The following is a 22,458-nucleotide window of genomic DNA, read 5'->3' as shown; positions in this document are numbered from 1 at the left end:
AATCTCTAACTAGCTATATCATTCATGTTAAACTTAAGAACAAAAGAAAACAATATCGACTATAACTCTATAAGATTAACTAAGATGAACAAATCCTATGTGCAAAGCCACCAAACTTCTTTCTCTAAATTTGACCATTCCCTTTTGAATTAAGACTTATATTTGCACATGTGTTAATGATTTAAAGATAATGTATAATTGTCTATATTTTTTAAAATAATAACAAAATAAATAACACCCATATATATTTATATAGGAAAATAAACTGATAATTAAATATATATGCAAGGATATTGTTTAATAATAATAAACAAAAAAAAGGTTAATGATAGCATGGCTTTAGGCTTTAACCATATAGAATAAAGTGGTGGGTGTTAGTGTTGTCGAGGACGAGGAGTCTCCGCCGTTGGATTGATCCCCTATTAGATAACTCTCTTCTCTATCTCGATGTATATATTTAGTAGTTAGGTAGGGACACGCGCTTGAGGACTACCATTATAAAAATTTCACATATGCTAGCTCAAGAATTTAGAGAATTAGAGTAGAATCTTGGTTGAAATAACAATATTATTATTATTTATTAAGAATCTTCTTAGCATTGTTCACATTTTCATAATTATTGAAGAAAACACTTGAATCTCTAGAATTACAAAGAAGGTGATTAGTGCTACATTGACCAGAGGATTGTGATATCATTGAATGGGTTGAGTTTAGCTACAACTTTGTGCAAAAAGTCATAGAAAATCTCAAATCATTCTAAGAACTTTGAGTGATTATCATACTCCATTATTTGAAGCACACTCACCACATAGAGATCCCCTTTTATTCTTGGTGGTATGACAAAAAAAATTTGATATATTACAACCATGAGGTTTTTTTTTTTTTGTAGTTGATATTAAATGTCTAGTTTACATCGATTAATCCTGAAATGACCGACTCAGTCCTATAAAACTTTTCCATCTACCATCAAAATAAATCAGAAAGTGCTCGCAACAAGGGACCTATCAACCTAATGTTCTTAGGTCAACCACCCATTAAAAAAAATTCATCTATTAATTCGTCGAAACGAGAATTCGAATCCTACCATTGCCCCCAGCTACAACCATGAGATTATTGTCCATAGTTGTGGTTGTCAAAACCATCATTCATGACACTCCATTGATAAGCATAATGTAGTTTAATTGTCATTAAATGCTTTGCTTCTCAATTAGTGAGGATTTCATAACCCAACAACCTATACTCAATCTCAAAGATCAACAAATGTATAAATATACATCAAATACAATGATTTATCTCTCACAAGGAAAGAATGACATATTGAACCCACTAGTGGTGCTATGAAGGAAAAAAAGGTAAATTAACTTTTCTTAGAAGGGTAAATAAAAAAGGTAACTCATTACTAGTGCTCTTTTCCATCGTGGAACAAACATTTACAATTACCAAAGCCATACGAAGATATTTGATCAACCCATTTCAGATGGGACAAGTTAGGTTAAGATATTTGGAAGTGACTTGCGAGGCCTTTGTCATCTAGTAACTAAATTTCCACATTTCTCAGGTAGTCTCTAGGCTAACAAAATCAAGCCAAAGTCTTATCATCAATGACAATTGCGGACGAATTCAAAATTCGCCACATTAATTATCTTAATTATGTGCAACTCATGACAAATTAGGCACTAAATCATGTTATGTGGCACAAAATTGCATAACAAATATTCACATCCTTCATTTTTTTTTTCCTTTGGTGGAAAAGAAAATCTGAACTAAATTGGTTAGGTTCAATTTGAACTTAGCTAAGGCAGTCAATGTGTTAATCTGATCCCAATCGTCGTCGAACGGTCAGGTCAGGTCATTCGGGACCCACACACAGTGAGACCAGCAGAGAGAGAGAGAGAGAGAGGCCTAACCCAATGGGCACAAAACTGAACAGATAGATATCAGGTGCAATACTCACCTTGTTCAGTACACTTCTACTAACGTTTGCTTTTGATCATGTTTCCCCCAACAAAGGAACAGTCACGACCCTCTGCACCTAAACAAAACGATAGCTGAATTAGATTTCAACAGATAAAGCATGGGGAAAAAAAATCTAAGCATCACCATCTGCGTGACCACGGAGTAGATCCTCTGACCACTGACTCAAGGATTCTGCAGCAGACAAGATAACAACAGATGGGAGGAACAGAGATCATGGAGGATCCAAAAGAATCCACAAAGAGGATCCCCACTGCCTCCCTTTACCCCAACAACACATCCTTCTCGGAACCAGAGCACACATCACAAACACCATCTTTCTTTCATTGCTCCTCTCTGAGGGTTAGGGTTGGTTGATGAAATCCATCTTTGAATGATGGATGATCAGGAGGGGATTTCACTTTGGCAGACTTGCCTCGGCCTTTGGGATTGATTGTCCTGTTTTTGACTGCATCTGTTTGCCATGACGTCATGGACAAGTTGCTTCCTGGCAGTCTAATTAGCAAATGGGAAGTTGATTCATGAAAGAATGATAAAATTGAAGTTCATGGAAGAAAATTGAAACATAACAGAAAAAAACCAGTTATTAGAGAGGACGAGAAAGAGAGATGTCAACATATTTTATACAAACTTGGAATGCAACAGACTATGGAGTCATGAATTTTGTTTCAGTAGAAATCAATGAGGAAGGCATCTCACTCGAGTTCTCACATGCAATTATTTTCAGGGGGAGCAGCATCCATAATCCATTAGGCGTGTTTGTTTGGCATGGAATTTGGGGGGGTGTGTTGGCTAGAAGTTGAATGGTCTCTCTCGTTGTCATTGTCCAGGCTACCATTAGCTTCACCAGCGTCTTCATCATCCTGTGCGAAAGATCCTGCTCTCAAGAGTTCTTTGACCTTATGGAATTCGTCATAGTGAGCTTTCCGGTGGTCGTTGAAACTTAGCCTTGGAGCATCTGCTTCAGAATCTGATAGATAGTGCTATGCAGATTAGAGGATCTGGTCATATGTAACATATTAACAAATCTTCTAGCGAGGAAAAGAGAATTTGCTTCATCTATGCATCGTGGTGCACACAAATAATTATGTAAAAATCATAAATGCATAAGCATCTGTAGATTGGTATCAGTAATATGAAACCCTTGCAGTGAGTAATGAGACTAACGGATACATAGACAATTGAAACAAATTGTCGGAGGCAAGCACAAATCGCACAACCTACTGAGGATGTAGTATTCAAATGCTTTATCCAAGAACACTGCAAAACCAAAAAAATACAAATCTATTATCATCCTCTTTCAAAGCAACCTTACTCTTGCTTCTTTTAGTATTAACTCAACTCAAATTTTGGGCAGTTAATTGAGTGTATGCAGAGGAGTTTATTTTAAAAGATCCCCTATTCTTGTCTTGGGTTGGTCACAATCGTATACTGGTACCAATAGTTCTTTTAGTATTGACACTTTTCTACCATATCTTCTTTTCTTCAAAAAAAAAAAAATGCAAGGTGTGCAGGTAAATGGCTGCATATCAAACATATTCTACAGGAGAACATATGCAATGCTTAATGAAGCATATATCACTTTGTAGATGCATATATTTAATGCAGGCTCAAATGCAAACTAGGCAAAGAATATTTACAACAATATGCATTTGCGAACTTAGTAGGCAAACCATAACCATTCTTTAGTAAAAAGGACTTGTTTTCAATGATATAAAGATAAAAATATGATGTTAAAGAAAAACTACTATCTTTGAAAGGTAAAAGGTAAAAGATATATAACGGAGCCAGTTGCAAGTGTCGAGGGATCAAATTATTTATCATCAGAATCAACATTATGTTTACTTTTGCGCTGCATGACAAGCACCCTGTTTAGCAGGCAAAGTCTCATGCACAGAGCAGGTGCTGCATCATGATAACTTATGTGCCATATTTCCCAAGGAAGATTCAAATGTAGGGAAAGATAGATCCCTCTTATTTATTTAAAGATAAAAAGGATGAACAAAGGTTAAAGAAGATCAGTGTTACCCAAAATAAGAATAAATTAAATCAGTTAAAGTCAGTTTTACCATAATTTGGTCTTTAGTTCAGTAGGAGAGTGGTCTAAAATAAACAAGAGCGAGCAAGCAAGCATCATGACGACTTGTAGGCAATATTTTTCCAAGGCAGGCAGAAAATAGAGAAGATTGATAGAGGGGAAGAATTTTTTTTTAAAAAAAAACTTCAAACAAAGATAAAATGACAAAAAAAAATCATAATGGATTTAATAATTTCCCCTCAGTCATCAATCTCCTCTTCTCTTTCCAATACCGGCGAGCAAAGGTGGAGAATAAGGAGAGAGGGATCCTCCTTCCAATAGCCAACAAGAGGAAGATGTATAAGTTTCATGGTATAGGTAAAAGTGTTAAAGATTTTAACCTTTCCACTAAAGAATTTCAAGAGGGCAATTTGTGTCAAAATCCAAAGAAAGGTCATGGGTAGTGTTTACCTTATTTAGTGTCAAGATGGTTTTGGCTTCTAGAGTCATAGGTTATGGGTTGCCTTTGAGTTTGGCACGCTTTTTCCCATTTTGCTAATCTTCTTGAGTCGTTTCTTATGATTTTAGATCTTTAATATGTATATGTTATGATATGCTTACTTTATATATCATGCTTTGAAATTCTATCTATGCATGCTTAGAGATTATCCCTGTTCCACTGAGATGTATTATCATGGCATATAAGGCATGCATGTCTAGAGAATTGATATTGTACTCGTCTATATGGTGTAAGATATAATTGAGTTTGATGAGCGTAACAATGTGCACCTTCCCCTCTATAGCCAGATTTATATTTTTTATGGAATAAAGATTAGATGAGGGGAATATTAGACATTAATTAAAAAAATTTACCTAGTATTTTACCTTTGCAAGTTTGTCTAGTGAACTTTTGCAGATTTTAGGACACAGCTTTCTCATAGATGAAAATTTTGCAGTTTCTGGGATCCTCTTAGCCTTAATCCCTCTATTCCACCACCCACCACAACCCCACCTCGATCATGAATATGGGCATAACAATGGTGATAAGCTTCTGGGACAAGTTGGATTCATCCTTTTATTGATTAATGGGTCTGACTTTCATGTTTGGCAGTTTCATGTGTGTGTGTTCGCCAAGCCTTTGATATTTTTTGGGAGAAATTTGTGATGCATATTTATTTATCAAATCTGTTTCACTTTATACTCTGGAGTTTAATCTTCAGTTTGTGGGATTTTTTCCCTTTTGTAACCTTGGAGGTCGGTATCTGTATTTTCTGACCCTTTTTCGTTTTGGCTTATGGTTTTCCAACAGGCCATTATTTTGAAGACTCAGGTAGTCAGGCATTCACATTTTTGAAGAAATAAGACCAATTTGTAAAAGAAGTATGAAAAGATGAAATAAAAGACAGGATAAAGAAGTAAAATTCCAACCATCATCTTCTTCCATGGCATCAGTTTCTTCTTCAGAAGAGGTCCAATCCCCATTTGAGCTTCTGCTTGAAGAAGCTACATCATTCAAAGCAGTAGTGAGAGCTTCTGCGTGGGCAGAATTATCCATGCATTCATCAAAGGCTCGTTTTGGTGAAAGAGAACCTACAAATCAAAACATTTCACCCAAGCTACTACTCAACGAACACTACAAAAGAAATATAAGAGATTATAAAATTTAATTAAATGTTTAATATATACCATCGTCATCAATCATATGGTGGAAAGGTGTCTTGGGTTCAGTAATTTTTTGCCTCACTGGTTTATTTGCTTCAATGTCATCCAAGTTTTCTTGATTCCATCTAACCCTACCCTTTCTAGAATGGAAATAACAAAACAAAACAAAATGGTGTGGTCATTTGATGAATTCATACGTCCGGAACATAACTGAATTCGTTTTCAGGAAGTACTGCACATATATTAGCAATACAAGGAAAGAATACGTAAAAGGATAAATATAGAGGGATGTTATTCATGAAAGTGTTTTTTTATCATTGAGTCTCACTTTGTTATCCTGCATGAGCAAGTAAAACAACTAAAGAGCAGAAATTATGTCAACTAAATCATACTAACTTTCAGTTATTTTGGAAAGGAAACACATGCCATTATGTTTGAACCAAACTGATTCATCTGATTACCCCCACCTCCCTTCCAAATTGATATACCACTCACCTCATTTTCAACTCTTTCTTTTCCCTAGAATTTTAAACCCCTCAAAGCCCCTGCTCTCTTCAACTTAAAGCCACACTTATCTACTTCTCCTTCTCCTCCAATGTTCTCTTATCTCCAATCCTTGTATGACCTTCCCTCTTTGAGTGCTTGGTGTCATTTCTCCAGTGGCAATCTCAGCAAGTGGGGGCAACACTTTGATCTCCTATTGCAACACTTTTCCATTTATCATGGTCTAGACAATAACCATGTCGATTATAGAGATCAATTTTTCATGGAAAAAGAGCGACATTATACTGCAGCAGCGATGTTCAACGAAATCCCCTCTTATGTGAGTCTTTCCTCCTCACGTTTCTAGTTGACAGAAACAGCTAGATATCATTAGGTGCATCCTTATGTTGTCGAGGTAGATCCATGCTACTTAGATGTACGTGTTTGGATGATGTCAGCAGAGCATCTGTGACCTAGTGGGTTGAAACTCTTAGACGAGAGCGATGCTGCCCTTGAGCTATAGTAGCAAAGGAAAATTTTAATGAGTAATGAAAAAAAACTAATGGGTGGTGGTGTCAGGACTGGATCTTCATCATGGCTGGTCAATCAATCAAATATAGATTGGCGCCTACAGCAACAATTGAGCTCTTTATATATGTTAACTTCTGTGTCTAGATCTATGGGCCTGAGGACAGATGCAAATGTGTTCATAGAATTTTGATGCTGATGATGGTTCCAAATCTTTAGTGCTGATGAATCATGCTATCCATGTGCAGGTCCTCTGAGATTGAAGACCCAGATCAATTTAATTTTAGAGGATTCAATGGTTGAATGATCAGTTCTGCATATGATGCAGGTTCCTGACCTTGTTCTATGCAATGGACTCTATATGAAATGGAAATCATAGACTTGCAGAGAGTTGCTCTAGCCTGTAGTGTACTCTGAAGTTGTAAATGGGCAATGAATCCAATCAACAAGCAGGATTAGTAGGTAACTATGATGAGTTTTAATTGTTTTTACGTCAAAGTGGTGCAGTGAAGGTATAAAAACTGAGCTGCTTGGGAATCGATTGGATCTAATATGTTGGATAGTGGGGTGTCCTCTTCAGTAGATGTTTGTGAGCAGAGATAACTATCAGTTGCATGTGTGACAAAGAAGAAGACTAGGCATCGTAATGGAAAAGTGAGGTTTTGTCTCCTTCACCCGCATCAGCACCTGTGAATTTGGATGTGTTAGTTAAAGTCCTAGAGCCAATCATATGATGAATGTTGTATGGGCTCGATGTATCATATTCCTATATACTTATAAAGATATTTCTTTATGGTTATTATAGTATAATAGCGTCCTTAAGTAGAAGGTTCTTATCTATATCAATCGATTGGTTGAATCGATAGTGAGATGATATAGAGAACACTACTCTTAATGATTCCTAGTCAAGTATTAACATTTAGGGACAATGTTAATGCGATGAAACAAGCATGTAGGTCAACTCGATGACTTGATCTCACAAGTCATGGATATAGAGATATCAAGTTGACACATGGGTATGCATTGGAGAATGTATATTGAATGACCCGCCATGAGAAAGTATCATGGATCGTTATATGAGTGTCATATACTTTCTCATGTGACTATTAGTATGACTATCAGTGCTTGGACCTGAAGTCCCCATGGTTCCCTACATAAGGAGTTGCATACTTTGGCTTCGTCAAACATCACCCGTAACTGGGTGTACTATAAAGGTGATTACTGGGTATGTAACAAATTATGCGGAGGGATGTGAGTGATATAGATGGGATCTATCCCTCTTATATGACAGGAGTGACATCATGATTCTTGATAGAGTGAGACCACTAAGTGCATGGCCATGCCCAAATGAGTCAATATGAGATATTGAGCTCATTTGATTGGAGTGAGTCTACTTGGAGTTCAAGATGTAGATTGATTAGAGGATGACACGGTCTATGCCTCAATTGATCGATCTAGATATCAAGGATAAAAGGACATTGTCACATATTGTGAGAGTCACAATTAGTAGTCACAAAGGTTATGTTAGATCTCAACATTCTTGTAACTTAGGTAGCAATGATGTATTGCTAGATGTCGTTCATTGCTTACGTTTCTAAATAGGATTAGAAACATTGCCAACGTTGCAAGAACCTATTGGGTCACATACAAAGAACAAGTGGATGGAGATTAGGTTCATATGATGAACCAATTGAATTAGGTTCATGTGATGCACCAAAGATTGGATTAGGATTAATTCAAATTAGACTTATTAAGTTAGACTCAATTAGATTCAATTGTTGAATAAGTCTAATTTAAAGTTAATTCATTGAGTCAATTTATATTAATGAATTAAGATTCATTAAATTAAAATTGACTTGAATCAAAGGTTGGATTTAACTCAACAAGGAAGAGAAGTGGTCAATTTTGACTTGACCAAATGGGAAGTTGAAACATCAAGTTTGACTTGACCAAATGCCACTTGATGAAGGTTGACTCATTCTACATGGCATGACTAACCAATACATCCTTGCCACATCATCTCCACATCATCTAGGGAGAGCAAGAGGCATGGAATGCCAAGAGCCAAAGACCCTTAGCATTCCATGTGTGGTCGGCCAAAAATGAATAAGAGATTCATTAGCATTGATTTGGGCGTGATGAATGTCTTCTTCCTCCTTAGCTCTTTCTTGTTCCCCATCTTCTCTTGGCCGAGAGTTCCAAGCAAGAAAGGTGAAGGTGAGTGAGTTTAATTCAAAGAAGAAAGGGTAAGTGAAAGTCACATAGAGGGTTTTAGAGAAGTGTATGAGATTTATTCTCTCTTCTTCTTTTCTCCTTTCTTCTTCCAATCCCATCCGAGAGCCCTTGGGAGTGCTAGCACACTTGTGGTGCTCTTTTCTCCATCTAGAGTGGTTTGAGAATCACTTCTTGTTCTTGTGAATATTACTAGAGGTGTATGCTTGAACACACTTGAGATCCGAAGGACCTTGGACGAACGGGATTTGCGAAAGGCTTCGCTTCAAAGGTATACTCCTTATCATGTAGATCTAAAGTAGATCTAGAGTAGAAAACTATGTACATAAAATTTTTGTCTTCGTACGGATCCAGTGGCTAAGAACTTCGAGGTTTCCGCAACGCAAAAAGCGATTTTTACGGTTCGAAAGTTCCTATAGTGGTATCAGAGCCACGTGCGAAGCATGTACAAGTTTGTATTTTAATTTTATGAAAATATTTCAGATCTGTAAGTTTCTGTAAGTTTGCTATTTTTATAGATTTTGTGAATATTTTTCTCATAGAAGCGAAGCAACAAGTGCTTGGACACTTGTAGGCTTCGACTACCGAGAAAAACCTTCCAAAACGGCAAGGTCTCGCCCAAATTGTTTTGGGACAGCGGCTTAAGGCATTGTTAGATCAAGATGGGACACTCGCGATATTCATTTCGCGAGAAGGGGCGCTGCCCCTAACCCCACAAGGGGCATTGTCCCACGATCGCGCCCGAAAAACCGCTAAACGGGACCGCCGGGAAGTTGTGACTCATAAAATCGATAAAATCAGTAGTAAAATTATAGAAATTTATGTAAAATACATAATTTAGAATATGTGTGATTTTGTGATGGTCATGGCCAAAAAACCCCAATATGATTGGTTAAAATGTGCTGTAATTCATAATATGGCTTGCGCGTCATTTTTGTGTGTTGTGCGTGTTGTATATGTTCTATGCGACCTGCGCGTCGTGCCTCTCTTTTATATTCTTGTTGTAAATAGATTTTAGACTCGAATGTAACTCGAGTTTCACATTTGTAATGTACAAAATGAAGCGATAGAAGGTCCACTCAAGAAGGAGTTACGAGGAGGGTGATTTCAACACATGGCGGTCAAAGGGAGGCGCTTGAAGAAGTCGTTGACCCTAGGTTGACCGTCCGATCTTTTTATTGGCTTGAAAAGATCGTAGTAGAGTCATGACCTCATCACAAAATAATTAATTATCTATCATTGCTTGTGCATGTGATGCATGATAATGTAGGGTAATTAGTGCCTTAATGCGTATAAGATACGAATCCACGATTAGATTAGATCTTAATCAAGTCAACTCGATATACCTACCAAGTTTTGATATCCATCACTACCTCAATCATTGTAGTTGTTGAATCTGCCAAAACAGAACAACGCATATTATCTTGATAGGGTGCGGAGGGACAACCTTGGTCCCGCCTATCAAAGCTTGGGTAAATACAAACTCAATTAGATTGAGCATAACTAGTTAACTCAATTGGATCGGGTAAAACTATAAGCATTTTTCCAACGGTTGGACGATAAGATAAAAATCACATTTATACTAAATCTTGGGCGATTTAGCCAAAGCTAACTCAAGTTTTAATATAAATGAGATTTTTGATCCTATAAACAAGAGTTGCATAGAGATGTAATTGATAATTCGTTATCTACCGATCATACTAAGTCTTGGGCGATTTAACCAAAACTAACTCAAGTCATAGTATGATGTGGATCTTGTCCCACGAAAATTATAACGGATTGGTATGAATCTAGTAGTGTGGTTTGACCATATCCATGACTTGATTCTACAAAAGCTCTATAATTCAGTGGGAGCATCATTTAGTTAAAGGCCTAATTAAATGATAAATGGAATATGATATTTACTTTCTGCATTATTTCTGTTGTAGATTGTCATGTCGACACACACGAATACCTTCTCCCTGCGTTCTGTCCTTGACAAGGACAAGCTCAATGGAGTTAATTTCCTGGACTGGTACAGGAATCTGAGAATCATTCTCACTCAAGAAAGAAAATTGTACGTCCTGGAGCAGCCCATTCCCGAGGCACCTCCTGTCACTGCCACGCGAGCTGACCGAGATGCTTATAAGAAGCATCAAGATGACGCATTAGATGTGTCATGCCTCATGCTCGCAACCATGAACTCTGAGCTTCAGAAGCAACATGAGTTGATGACTGCTTATGATATGGTTGAACATCTTCGTCAACTATATCAAGGACAAGCAAGACACGAGAGATTCGAGATCTCCAAGGCACTGTTTCAATGCAAGATGCAAGATGGGACTCCCGTAGGTCCATATGTGCTCAAGATGATTGAGTACATAGAAAACCTACAGAGGTTGGGATTCCCACTCAGCCAAGAGCTAGCCACAGACTTGATCTTGCAATCCTTGCCAGAGAGCTACAGTCAATTTGTCATGAATTACAACATGAACGAAATTGACAAACCACTGCCTGAGCTGCTAAGCATGTTGAGAACTGCTGAGCTCAACCTTAAGAAGGTAAAGCCCAACTCCATTTTGATGATGCAAAAGCATAAAGGCAAGGGTAAGCCTAAAGGTAAGGGAAAGTCCCAAGCCAAGGGCAAAGGCAAGGTAATGAAACCTAAAGGAGGAGTTGCCAAGGATGCTACCTGCTTCCACTGCGATCAGGCCGGGCACTGGAAGAGGAACTACAAAGTATATCTGGAAGATCTTAAGAAGAAGAGAAGTGAGACTTCTACTTCAGGTATATATGTTATAGAAGTCAATCTATCTATTTCTGCATCATAGATATTGGATACCGGATGTGCTTCTCACATTTGTACTAATGTGCAGGCGCTGAGAAATAGCAGGGCATTGACGAAGGGCGATGTGGACCTACGAGTAGGCAATGGAGCACGGGTTGCTGTTGTTGCTGTAGGAACTTACTATCTATCTCTGTCCTCTGGGCTTGTACTAGAATTAGACGAATGTTGTTATGTGTCTGCTCTCACTAAGAACATCATTTCAGTTTCTTGTTTAGACAAGAAAGGCTTTTCGTTTATTATAAAGAACAAATGTTGTTCTGTTTACTTAAACGATATGTTCTATTGTAGTGTACCTCTGATGAACGGACTCTATATTCTAGACTTAGAGAGTCCCATCTATAACATAAGTACCAAAAGGTTCAAGTCAAATGATATGAACCAAACTTATCTCTGGCATTGTCGCTTAGGTCATATAAATGAGAACCGCTTATCCCAGCTCCATAAAGATGGTTTGCTGGACTCATTTGATTTTGAATCATATGAGACATGCGAGTCATGCCGACGAGGCAAGATGACCAAGACTCCCTTTAGTGGACACAACGAAAGAGCGACTGACTTGTTAGGACTTATACATAGTGATGTATGTGGCCCTTTCAATGTCGCTGTCAGAGGTGGTTATAGGTACTTCATTACATTTACTGATGATTTCAGTAGATATGGTTATGTGTATCTGATGACACATAAATCACAATCCTTTGAAAAGTTCAAAGAATTCAAAAATGAAGTACAAAACCAGCTAGGCAAAAGTATTAAGATACTTCGATCAGATCGAGGTGGTGAATACCTTAGCCATGAGTTTCGTGACTATCTAGCTAAGTGTGGGATTCTATTCCAACTTACTCCTCCTGGAACACCACACTGGAATGGTGTATCCGAAAGGAGGAATCGTACCCTACTAGATATGGTACGATCTATGATGAGTCGCACAGATCTTCCTATATCCTTTTGGGGATATGCTCTAGACACAGCAGCCTTCACACTTAACCGTGTTCTATCCAAGGTTGTGATAAAGACACCATATAGGATATGGACTGGGAGAGATGCCCAGACTGGGAGAGATGCCCAGATGTCTTTTATGAGGATTTGGGGTTGTGAGGCTTACATTCGACGTAAGTCTCGGACAAATTGGGACCCAAATCCGATAAGTGTTATTTTATTGGATATCCCAAGGAAACGAAAGGATATTACTTCTACATTCTCAGTCAAGACAAAGTGTTTGTGGCTAAAACTGGGGTATTTCTAGAAAGGGACTTTGTTTCTAGAAAAACTAGTGGGAGTACGTTCGATCTTGAAGAAGTTCAAGATATTGACCATAGCACTGAAGCCTTGATGGAAGTTGAACTGGAACCACAGAGTGTTGTGGATGATGAGATTGTTCCACAAGAAGTTGAGGAACAACAACCAGTTCAAGTAGATCTACCTCTTTGCAGGTCTGATAGAGTACGTCGTCAGCCTGAGAGACTCATTTCTCTTGTCTGACCATGATGACGTTGTGCTCGTTTAGAATGAGCCTATCTCCTATCAGGAAGCTGTGATGAGACCAGATTCTGAGTCATGGCTAGAGGCCATGAGATCCGAGATGGAATCCATGTACACCAACCAAGTATGGACTTTGGTTGATCCACCTGAAGGCGTCAAATCCATTGGGTGTAAGTGGATCTTTAAGAGAAATACTGATATGGATGGACTTATTACCTATATGGGTCGCTTGGTAGCTAAACGTTTCAAGCAAATTCATGGTATTGACTATGATGAAACATTTTCTCCAGTAGCGATGTTTAAGTCCATTCGGATCATGCTATCTTAAAGATTACCACGATTATGAGATCCGGCATATGGATGTCAAAACCGCGTTTCGAATGAAACTTGCTCGAGGATGTGTACGTGACAACCTGAGGGTTTTATAGATCCACAATATTGGCAAGTATCAAGTCGCATAAGTCCATTTATGGACTAAAGCAAGCTTCTCGAGTTGGAATCTTGATTCGATGATGCGATCAAACTTGGTTTCATCAAGAATGAAGATAAACCCTGTCTACAAGAAGGTTGTTGGGAACACAGTGTCTTCCTCAGATTGTATGTGGATGACATACTACTTATCGAATCAGATCCCTTTCACGCAATCAGAAAGACTTAGTTAGGAATCGTTTCTCAAGGACTTAGGTGAAGCAACCATATTCTAGGCATAAAGATCTATGGAGATAGATCTAAGAGATTGTTCGCCTAAGTCAAAGTACATATATTGACACGGTATTACTCGTTTTGCCACGCAGAATTCCAAGAAAGGATTTCCGCGATGTCACATGGTGTGAGTCTTTCGAAGACTCTTCTAGAGAGGAGAGAGACCGCGTGGATAAGATCCCTTACGCCACCATGTGGTCTATCATGTACGTCATGCTATGTACTCGTCCTGATGTTTCGTATGCTTTGAGCATGACGAGCAGATACCAGTCAGATCCAGGTGAGCGTCACTGGATAGCGGTCAAGAATATTCTTAAGTACTTAAGAAGGACTAAAGAATATTTCTTGATATTTGGAGGCGATGGCGAGCTAGCTGCAAAGGGTTACAGTGATGCCAGCTTCCAAACTGACCAGGATGATTATAGATCGCAGTCTGGGTTCGTGTTTTGCTTGAATGGTGGCGCTGTGAGCTGGAAGAGTTCGAAGCAGGACACAGTTGCTGATTCTACAATAGAGGCCGAGTATATTGCTGCATCAGAAGTAGCAACGAAGGCAGTTTGGATCCGCAAGTTCATTACTGAGCTTAGGGTGGTTCCTAGCATAGCAGATCCTAGAGAGCTCTATTGTGACAACAATGGAGCAATTGCACAGGCTAAGGAACCTCGCTCACACCAACGGACCAAACACATACTACGGCGCTTCCATCTCATTCGAGAGATCATCGATAGAGGAGATATGAAGATTTGCAGAATACCCACAGAGGCTAACGTCACTAATCCCTTGACCAAGGCTTTGGCATAGAGAAAGCATGATGGTCACACTAGGTCATTGGGCCTTAAATCCTATACTGATTGGCACTAGTGCTAGTGGGAGATTGTTAGTTAGAGCCCTAGAGCCAATCATATAATGATTGTTGTATGGACTCGATGTATCATATTCCTATATACTTATAAAGACATTTTGATCCTGTCCGAACCAAGAGTCAGTGGACGCTAGGCACGTGGCGCTCTCTGCTGGATCCTCGAGTGCTCCGGCGAACCTGCAACAAAACCGAGCCGGGAGGGGTGTCCCGGCGACGGTCCTCCGACGCTCAAGTCAGGCGAGGAATGACAAAAAGGTGGCCTCAAGATGAAGACGTGCATACCTCCGGTGAAGAAATTGAGTATAGACCTCTCGAGAAGCCTGGGCGCGCCAATCAAAGCAATCACTGCGATTGACCACGCCGTGGGTCCGCCGAAGGCCACGCCGGATATGATCCGTCGAAAAGGCGTCCCTAAGGCCATACTGCCATCAGATCAACCTTTCCACGATGTAACGGCAAGATCCTCCATCGTGCGATCTTGTATACGGCCCAGACATGCTTCTACCGATATCCCATATCCCGAGCCGAAGCGATAGGCCGCCGCCACCTTTGTCCCTCGCCTTATTTTGTCTCGGGCGGGTTGCCTTCGGTTCTTCTTCGATCCTCCCCGCGGACACCCAACCCCACGGATGGGTTGTCTCTAACTCGCCGACCAACCCGTGATCGGCTCGCCATTAACCGCTTAATCGCCCTTCATCGGTTCTCGCTAAGACCCTTGAAGTGGGTCCCCATTCTATCGGATCATCGCCTTCCCTTCAAGTCTAGTCGAAGGAGGCAGTGAGTCCGACTGACTGGACTATATGTGTCCGAGCGGGCGGTAGCCGCTTCCATAATCTTCCTTTTAGCCGTTCGGCCCTTATGCCGGATTCAGCCGCTCGGCTCTTCGTTTCGGATGCCTTGTTGTTCAACGTGGACGTTTGCTTGCTTAAATCTTCTCGAAAATCGCGTAAATCCTTCCCATTAAGTCGCAGCATGCGCGGTATGACGCGCATTAATTGCGCCTAGTGGCAAGGCGACACGTGGCTCTTCTCACGTGGCGGCGATGCTTAGTACGATGGGACGCGATTGCTTCGAAATAGACGGTCGGATGAAGGCCTCGTCTTTCGTGACCTGCATCCGACGGCGGAGGCCAACCAACCCTGGCAATATAAAGCTTCCGTCTTCTCCCTTCGCCGTGTGCTTGCTCGTGCTTCCTCCGTCTGCCTCCCCTGCCGCTGTAGCCTCCGACGATCCAGTCCCAGTTTCCGGCTAATCTTATCCGCCCGTTTCCTTCTCAGTGAGTCTTCTTCCTTCACTTACTAGGTTTTCCCTGCTCATTTCGCCTCTTTCGCTCCCCTTCTTTCGATTTCTTGCTATCCTCTTGCCTCTCCGAGATGGCAAGTTCCTCTGAACCCGCCACCAACGTTCACGGTCCCTGGTATATGACCATGGAGAGTCGGTTTGATGAGGAGGGTGCTCGGCGCCTTGTTCGGACGTATGGGATTCCCAACAACTATGAAATAATTATAGCCGACCCGACTGACCGACCGCATGATCCGCCGATCGGCACAATCTGTTTCTTTTTAGACCAATTCCAAGGTGGCCTTAGATTTCCTACCCATCCCTTTATTGTAGAGGTTTGTAACTATTTTCGCATCCCGCTCGGCCAACTTGTGCCGAATTCCTTTAGGCTGCTGAGCGGGGTGGTCGTCCTCTTCAAGCTGCACAGTATCCCTCTTGACCCCAAAATATTCCACTTCTTCTTCTACCCCAAACAATCCGAGCCGGGCACTTTCATTTTCCAAAGTAGAATAGGCTTTAAAATTTTTGATAACATGCCGACCTCCAACAAACACTGGAAGGAGTTTTTCTTTTATATCCGACTTCCTGAGCGGCCAGATTCCGAACTAGGTGGCAGACCGCTGTGCCGACTCAGCCAGAGCTTCAGCAAATTGGTTGTCTGGTCAGCGATACAAGATCGACCAGTTGCTGCTCAAGGGGGTGTTATATATTTTTGGGTTATCTCCCGTTCGGGCCAATCTTCCCTACCGTATGGGTAAGAGACTCTTTACTCCCTTCACCTTTTTTATCTAACTGATTTTAATTTCTTCTATTGCAGCTGAAGTCATGTGGCGCTCCAAAGCTACCGCTCATCTGAAACTGAAGGCCGTGGAGATCGAGGCGGCCACCAAAAAGGAGCTCGCCGAGCGGGGTCTCATCCCCAGCCGCCCGGCAGATGCGGGGGAGGGGGGGGCGCAGTTCGCCCCCATCCGCTTCAACGAGGTGGATCCTGTTTCCTCGGCTCCCGCCGAGCTGGGAATTCCCCCGTCCGGGGATCCACCGCTAGAACTTCGGCGAAAACGTCGAAGAGACTCCGGTCCTCCGCCACCCCAAGAGGGGGAACCACATGATCCGATCGGCGTTACTTCACCCGATCGCACGCCGTCGCAGATCGGGACTCCTGTGACATCGCCTCCTGCGCAGCCCACCGACTCTCCTCCCCGGACTCGTCGCCGCTTACATCGGTTGGGCGAGGAGTCCTCGCACAGGCGGCCGCGACTGAAGAAGCGCCGTCCGGCCACCCAACCATCAAGACCAACCTCCGATTCCCATCGGAGGAATATTTATCGTCACCGATCGGCCCTCAAGCCCGTGCTCACGAAATAACCTCGACGGGCCCCGCTGTTGCTTTTGAGGACGCGCAGATTCAAGCGGCCCTCATGACGCCCAAGCAGCTTAGCGACAACAACATGCAGCAGGCTACTTCCTGTTCCATGCCACTATTTGATTCCTGATTTCATTATTTCCTTTACTGGTCGAGCAAATCGCCACTAGCCGCTTGGCCAGCCGGGAGGGTCTCTGGAAAACTTCAATTGTGGGGTCCGTCAGCGGAGAAACAAACCCTCGAGGCCGAATGAAGAAGGTGCCGATCCGGCATGGAGGTGGCCCGACCAAGACTTGGTGAAGAAGCGGGACGGGACGCCAAGCGCGCCGGAAGAGGCGGCGATCACTGATCCGGATAAAATGAAAGTCAAGTCCGGGCCCTAGATCAGCAGTCTAAGAAGCTAGAGGCCGAGCTGAATGCCGAGCGAGAGATCCGTTCGGCAGAGCGCACAAAGGCCGAGGTGGACTTGAAGGCTGTTCAAGACACCTTAACCGCTTCCCGAGCGGCACTCAGAAAATATAAAGAGGGTGAGCCGAGTCGCCTAGCAGCCGCGCGCCAGGAATACCTCCACTCGGAGAGGTTCGGCCTAAAATTCGGTGGCAACGTCTCTTCCACTTTCGCCGAAGCGGTCAAGGTCACCGTGACATACTTGAAGAAAGGGGGCCACCTTCCCGAGGGAATGCATATTCCCGCCTCCGACCTGGCGGCCATGATTGATGATATTCCTGACGCCTTCTTCAGCTTTGAAGACCCTGAGTGAGGCGGGTTATTTCGAGTACCTTCTGTATTTCATCCGCTCGGCGGATGTAAAATTTTTGTGCGTGCCGTTCGGCATAATTCTTCTTCTAAAGAAACGCTGCTCCTTTGTTTGTTTTCCTACTCATTGTCCATAATATTCTTCTGTTTGCTTAACGTTGATACTTAGAGTCAGTCCCGCTCTTAAGGGTTCTCCTTCACGCGTCCGATCGGCTTGGCACATTGCATAGGGTCCGAGCGAGGTAGCCTACTCACTTTGCACGTATCCTGCCTGCGTGAAGTCCACAAAGCCGAGTATCGAAGGACCAACTCCCAATCGGGCCCGAATTTTTTAATATTTGTAGTTTCCACGGTCTTACTTTGATATTCGTTCTTCCGCTCGGGATGTTTATAGCCGATCGGCGCGGCTCTCGATTTTTAACGACGGTGCTCGTCGGCGCGGATGTTTATAGCCGATCGGCGCGGCTCTCGATCTTTAACGACGGTGCTCGTCGGCACGGATGTTTATAGCCGATCGGCGCGGCTCTCGATTTTTAACGACGGTGCTCGTCGGCACGGATGTTTATAGCCGATCGGCGCGGCTCTCGATTTTTAACGACGGTGCTCGTCGGCGCGGATGTTTATAGCCGATCGGCGCGGCTCTCGATCTTTAACGACGGTGCTCGTCGGCGCGGATGTTTATAGCCGATCGGCGCGGCTCTCGATCTTTAACGACGGTGCTCGTCGGCGCGGATGTTTATAGCCGATCGGCGCGGCTCTCGATCTTTAACGACGGTGCTCGTCGGCGTGGATGTTTATAGCCGATCGGCGCGGCTTTCGATCTTTAACGACGGTGCTCGTCGGTCTCCTAGTGAGACTACACACCCGGCCGAACGGCTCAGGCCTTCGTCGTCGAGCGCTTGGCTCGGAAAACCATATACCCGGCCAACCGGCTCGGGCCTTCACATCGAGCGCTTGGCTCGTATATAATCCTCCCCGAGGTAGTCTCGGCTAAAATGTACCTGGCCGAGCGGCTCAGGCCTTCGGGTTCGAGCCCCTGGCTCGGATATAAACCTCCCGGCCGAACGGCTCGGGGGCCTTCGGCATCGAGCCTGTGGCTCGGATATAAACCTCTCGGCCGAACGGCTCGGGGGCCTTGGCTCGAAGAAATAATACAGATCATATAACTAACCGAGAACAGATAACAGAAAAACTGACCGTGGTCATGAGGATGGCAGAACTATCCGGCGTCGTTCATCTTGTTGCTTGTTGCTACGCCCGCTCGGCCACCAGACGCAGATGTTGCTTGTTGCTCCGCCCGCTCGGCGGATGCTTTTTGCTTTTGCTCCATGAGTTTGGCGGCCCTCATCTCGACCAGAGCATCGAGATCTTCTGTTGAAAGCGTCACCGTGTGTTGTCGTCCAGCCTCGTCCATTGTCTCCGATCGGATGCAGGAGCGTTCCCACAGACGGCGCCAATTTGATCCTGTCCGAACCAAGAGTCAGTGGACGCTAGGCACGTGGCGCTCTCTGCTGGATCCTCGAGTGCTCCGGCGAACCTGCAACAAAACCGAGCCGGGAGGGGTGTCCCGGCGACGGTCCTCCGACGCTCAAGTCAGGAAATGTGAAAAAGTGGCCTCCAGATCGAAGACGCGTACCTCCGGTGAAGAAATAGCCTTATATAGACCGAGAAGGAACCGATGCACGCCAACCAATGCATACGTGTCAGCAACCCATGGGTCTGCCAAGGGCCGTGCCGATATGGATCCGTCGTAAAAGGCGCCCTAAGGCCATACGCCATCAGATCAACCTTTCCACGTGATGTGACGAAGATCCTCCATCGGGCGATCTTGTGTACGGCCTAATCATCAGACATGCTTCTACCGATATCCCATATCCCGAGCCGAGCGCATAGGCCGCTCGGCCACCTTTTTGTCCCCTCGCCCTTATTTTGTCCGGGCGGGTTGCCCGCTCGGCTCTTTGGCCCCTGCCGTTCGGGCTCCCGGTCGGCCCTTCGATCCTCCTGCCTTGGCGTCGGACACCCAACCCCATGGATGGGTTATCTCTAACTCCGCTCGGACCAACCCGGCTGATCGGCTCGGCCATTAACCGCTTAGTCAGCCCTTCATCGGTTCTCAAGCTAAGACCCTTCAGGAAGTGGGTCCCCCATTCTTACTGCCGGATCAAGAAACAATAATGATAACTTCAAGAGATTAAAATGTTTATTTGATCTCAATCCCTAGTTTGAGTAGCTGCAAAAACCATTAAATAGTAGGGCACTATGTGTTATCTATAATTAAAGGCAGTTATGTTCTAACCATCACGCTCAAGTAGGATTCTTGATATCAATTTTTACAGGTTATCTTTGTCAGAATTTGGTATGTGAAGACTGCTGGCGTTGCATAAATAGTGTATCCATATCTGGAAGGCGACCAAGGAATTTAACATAAACAGCAAAGAATCAACACAACATAGGTTGCTATCAATTCAGTGTTACTAACCTCATTCTCTGAATTTTGATTCTTGTAACCAACCAGAAAAATCAATTTATATTGAAACAACCTAAACACATGGAACCATCATAAGTTAAACGCTGAGAAAATATTAGAATGACTTAGATGTATAAACAACTGATAATCAAACCCACTATAACTACTTTTACCAATGAGGCGCCATAATTTAAAATTAAAAAAAAAATACTGCAACCTAACAAATAGCATATGCAAAACCAGTGAACAACAGAATCCCACACATCATTTCCAGTGCATGGTATAAGGCATCCTCTAAAAGAGGTTGGGAAATTTTGACATTTCAACAAGAAACAATCAGGAACCCAGCTATTAATCTAAATTTGAACAATAATTCATGCAAATACCAGGGAATCTCTCAAGTTAACTCACCTAAAGCAGGTGATAAAATTCCATAAAGACATCAAATCAGCATGACAACTGGACAACTAGAAACAGTTAACAAACGGGCCCTAAGATTTATATCAGACCTTATTTATTGAATATTAAATGGAGCAAAAAGAAACGAGCAAGGTAATACAACATCAGGAAAAACATAACATTTTTAGGGTTAGACCAAACAAAGCGGGCAGCGACCCGACACGCAAAAAAACTAGCGCCTCAACTCGCTCCTCAATCACAAGTCAATCGAGATGGTTCCATGAGATGGTGAAGAGTCGGCATATTGATCACCCTCCTCCAGGAGCCACCGCTGAGGCGCGCGACGGGAAGGGGATACGGAATAGAACAACAACGAGATGAAGGGAAGGGAGAAGAATCGAGAGAGGGAGGAGAGGGAGGAGAGGGAGGAGGAGCGTACCGGCAAGCGATGGCGAGAGGGGGGAGGAGATGCGCGGACGGAGGTGGAGGTGGTGGTGGTGCGGGCGAGGCAGTGAACCACAGGACATGGCGAGGGGGCACAGCGGTCATTTCATCCTTTTATTCGACCAAATCCAAACCCAATAAATAATTGGACCAGATTAACGGTAAATACAACGGATTAATTCTCCGCCAAAATTAAAAGTATTAATAATAATAAGTTTGAGCTTCCAGTATTAACAAATATACACCTAAAATTTCATATTCATATTAGACAAATTACTTAATTATTTGTTAGAAATAGATTTGATATTTGTTTGTTAATGAATCAAAAGATAATACAAAAAAGAGATTGAAGGATGATAAAGTGCAAAGATTAGAATGTTAGTTAGAGTATTAGAGTCAATCATTTGATGATTGTATTATGGACTTGTTGTATCATATTCTTATATAAATAAAGATATTTATTTTTTGTTATTATACTTACTTATATTGGTGTCAAATAAACTAAGTATAATAGCTCCTTGAGTAGAAGGTTCTCACCTATATAAATCGGTTAGTTGAACCGATAGTGAGATGATATAGGGAGCACTACTCTTAATCATTCATAGTCGAGTGTTAACATTCAGGGACAATGTTAATGCAATAAGACTAGCATGTAGGTCAACTCGATGACTTGATCTCACAAGTCATGGATATAGAGATATTAAGTTGACACATGGGTATGCATTGGAGAATGTATACTGAATGACCCGCCATGAGAAAGTATCATGGATCGTTATATGAGTGTCATATACTTTCTCATGTGGCTATTAGTATGACTACTAGTCCTTAGACCTGAAGTCACCATGGTTCCCTACATAAGGAGTTATGTACTTTGGTTTCGTCAAATGTCACCCGTAATTGGGTGGACTATAAAGGCGATTACTGGGTATGTAACGAATTATGCAGAGGGATGTGAGTGATGTAGATGGAATCTATCCCTCCT

General features: G+C 42.5%; 1 protein-coding gene across 4 annotated transcripts; it reads right to left on the bottom strand.

The window, feature by feature from the left end:
• Positions 1 to 1,739: 1,739 nt before the first annotated feature.
• Positions 1,740 to 21,607, bottom strand: LOC122009807 (protein phosphatase inhibitor 2-like). Of its 4 annotated transcripts, none has more exons than XR_006119658.1 (7): positions 21,472 to 21,607; positions 20,646 to 20,706; positions 5,678 to 5,793; positions 5,420 to 5,581; positions 2,686 to 2,944; positions 2,101 to 2,469; positions 1,740 to 2,032 (listed from the first exon to the last, which is right to left on the bottom strand). XR_006119658.1 is itself a non-coding variant. In XM_042566100.1 (5 exons), the coding sequence occupies exons 2-5, from the start codon at positions 20,648 to 20,650 to the stop codon at positions 2,724 to 2,726; spliced, it is 504 nt and encodes a 167-aa protein (XP_042422034.1). In that variant the 5' UTR covers positions 20,651 to 20,706; positions 21,472 to 21,606; the 3' UTR covers positions 2,561 to 2,723. The 4 variants fall into 4 exon arrangements, 1 of the variants encoding a protein (XP_042422034.1); XR_006119659.1 differs by having other exon boundaries at positions 1,740 to 2,026; XR_006119660.1 differs by having other exon boundaries at positions 2,101 to 2,461.
• Between the last annotated feature and the right edge of the window lie 851 nt (positions 21,608 to 22,458).

The sequence above is a fragment of the Zingiber officinale genome, chromosome 8A (assembly GCF_018446385.1).
Source record: "Zingiber officinale cultivar Zhangliang chromosome 8A, Zo_v1.1, whole genome shotgun sequence".
NCBI classification, from domain to species: domain Eukaryota; kingdom Viridiplantae; phylum Streptophyta; class Magnoliopsida; order Zingiberales; family Zingiberaceae; genus Zingiber; species Zingiber officinale.
The sequence above is the reverse complement of the archived record's forward strand: the minus strand, read 5'-3'. Positions and strand labels throughout refer to the sequence as shown.

Coding starts and splice junctions, on each gene's coding strand:
- LOC122009807 (XM_042566100.1), bottom strand. Junction 5,582..5,677: donor CCATATGATTGATGACGATG/GTATATATTAAA, acceptor TTTGATTTGTAG/GTTCTCTTTCACCAAAACGA. Junction 2,945..5,419: donor TGCCATGGAAGAAGATGATG/GTTGGAATTTTA, acceptor ACTATCTATCAG/ATTCTGAAGCAGATGCTCCA.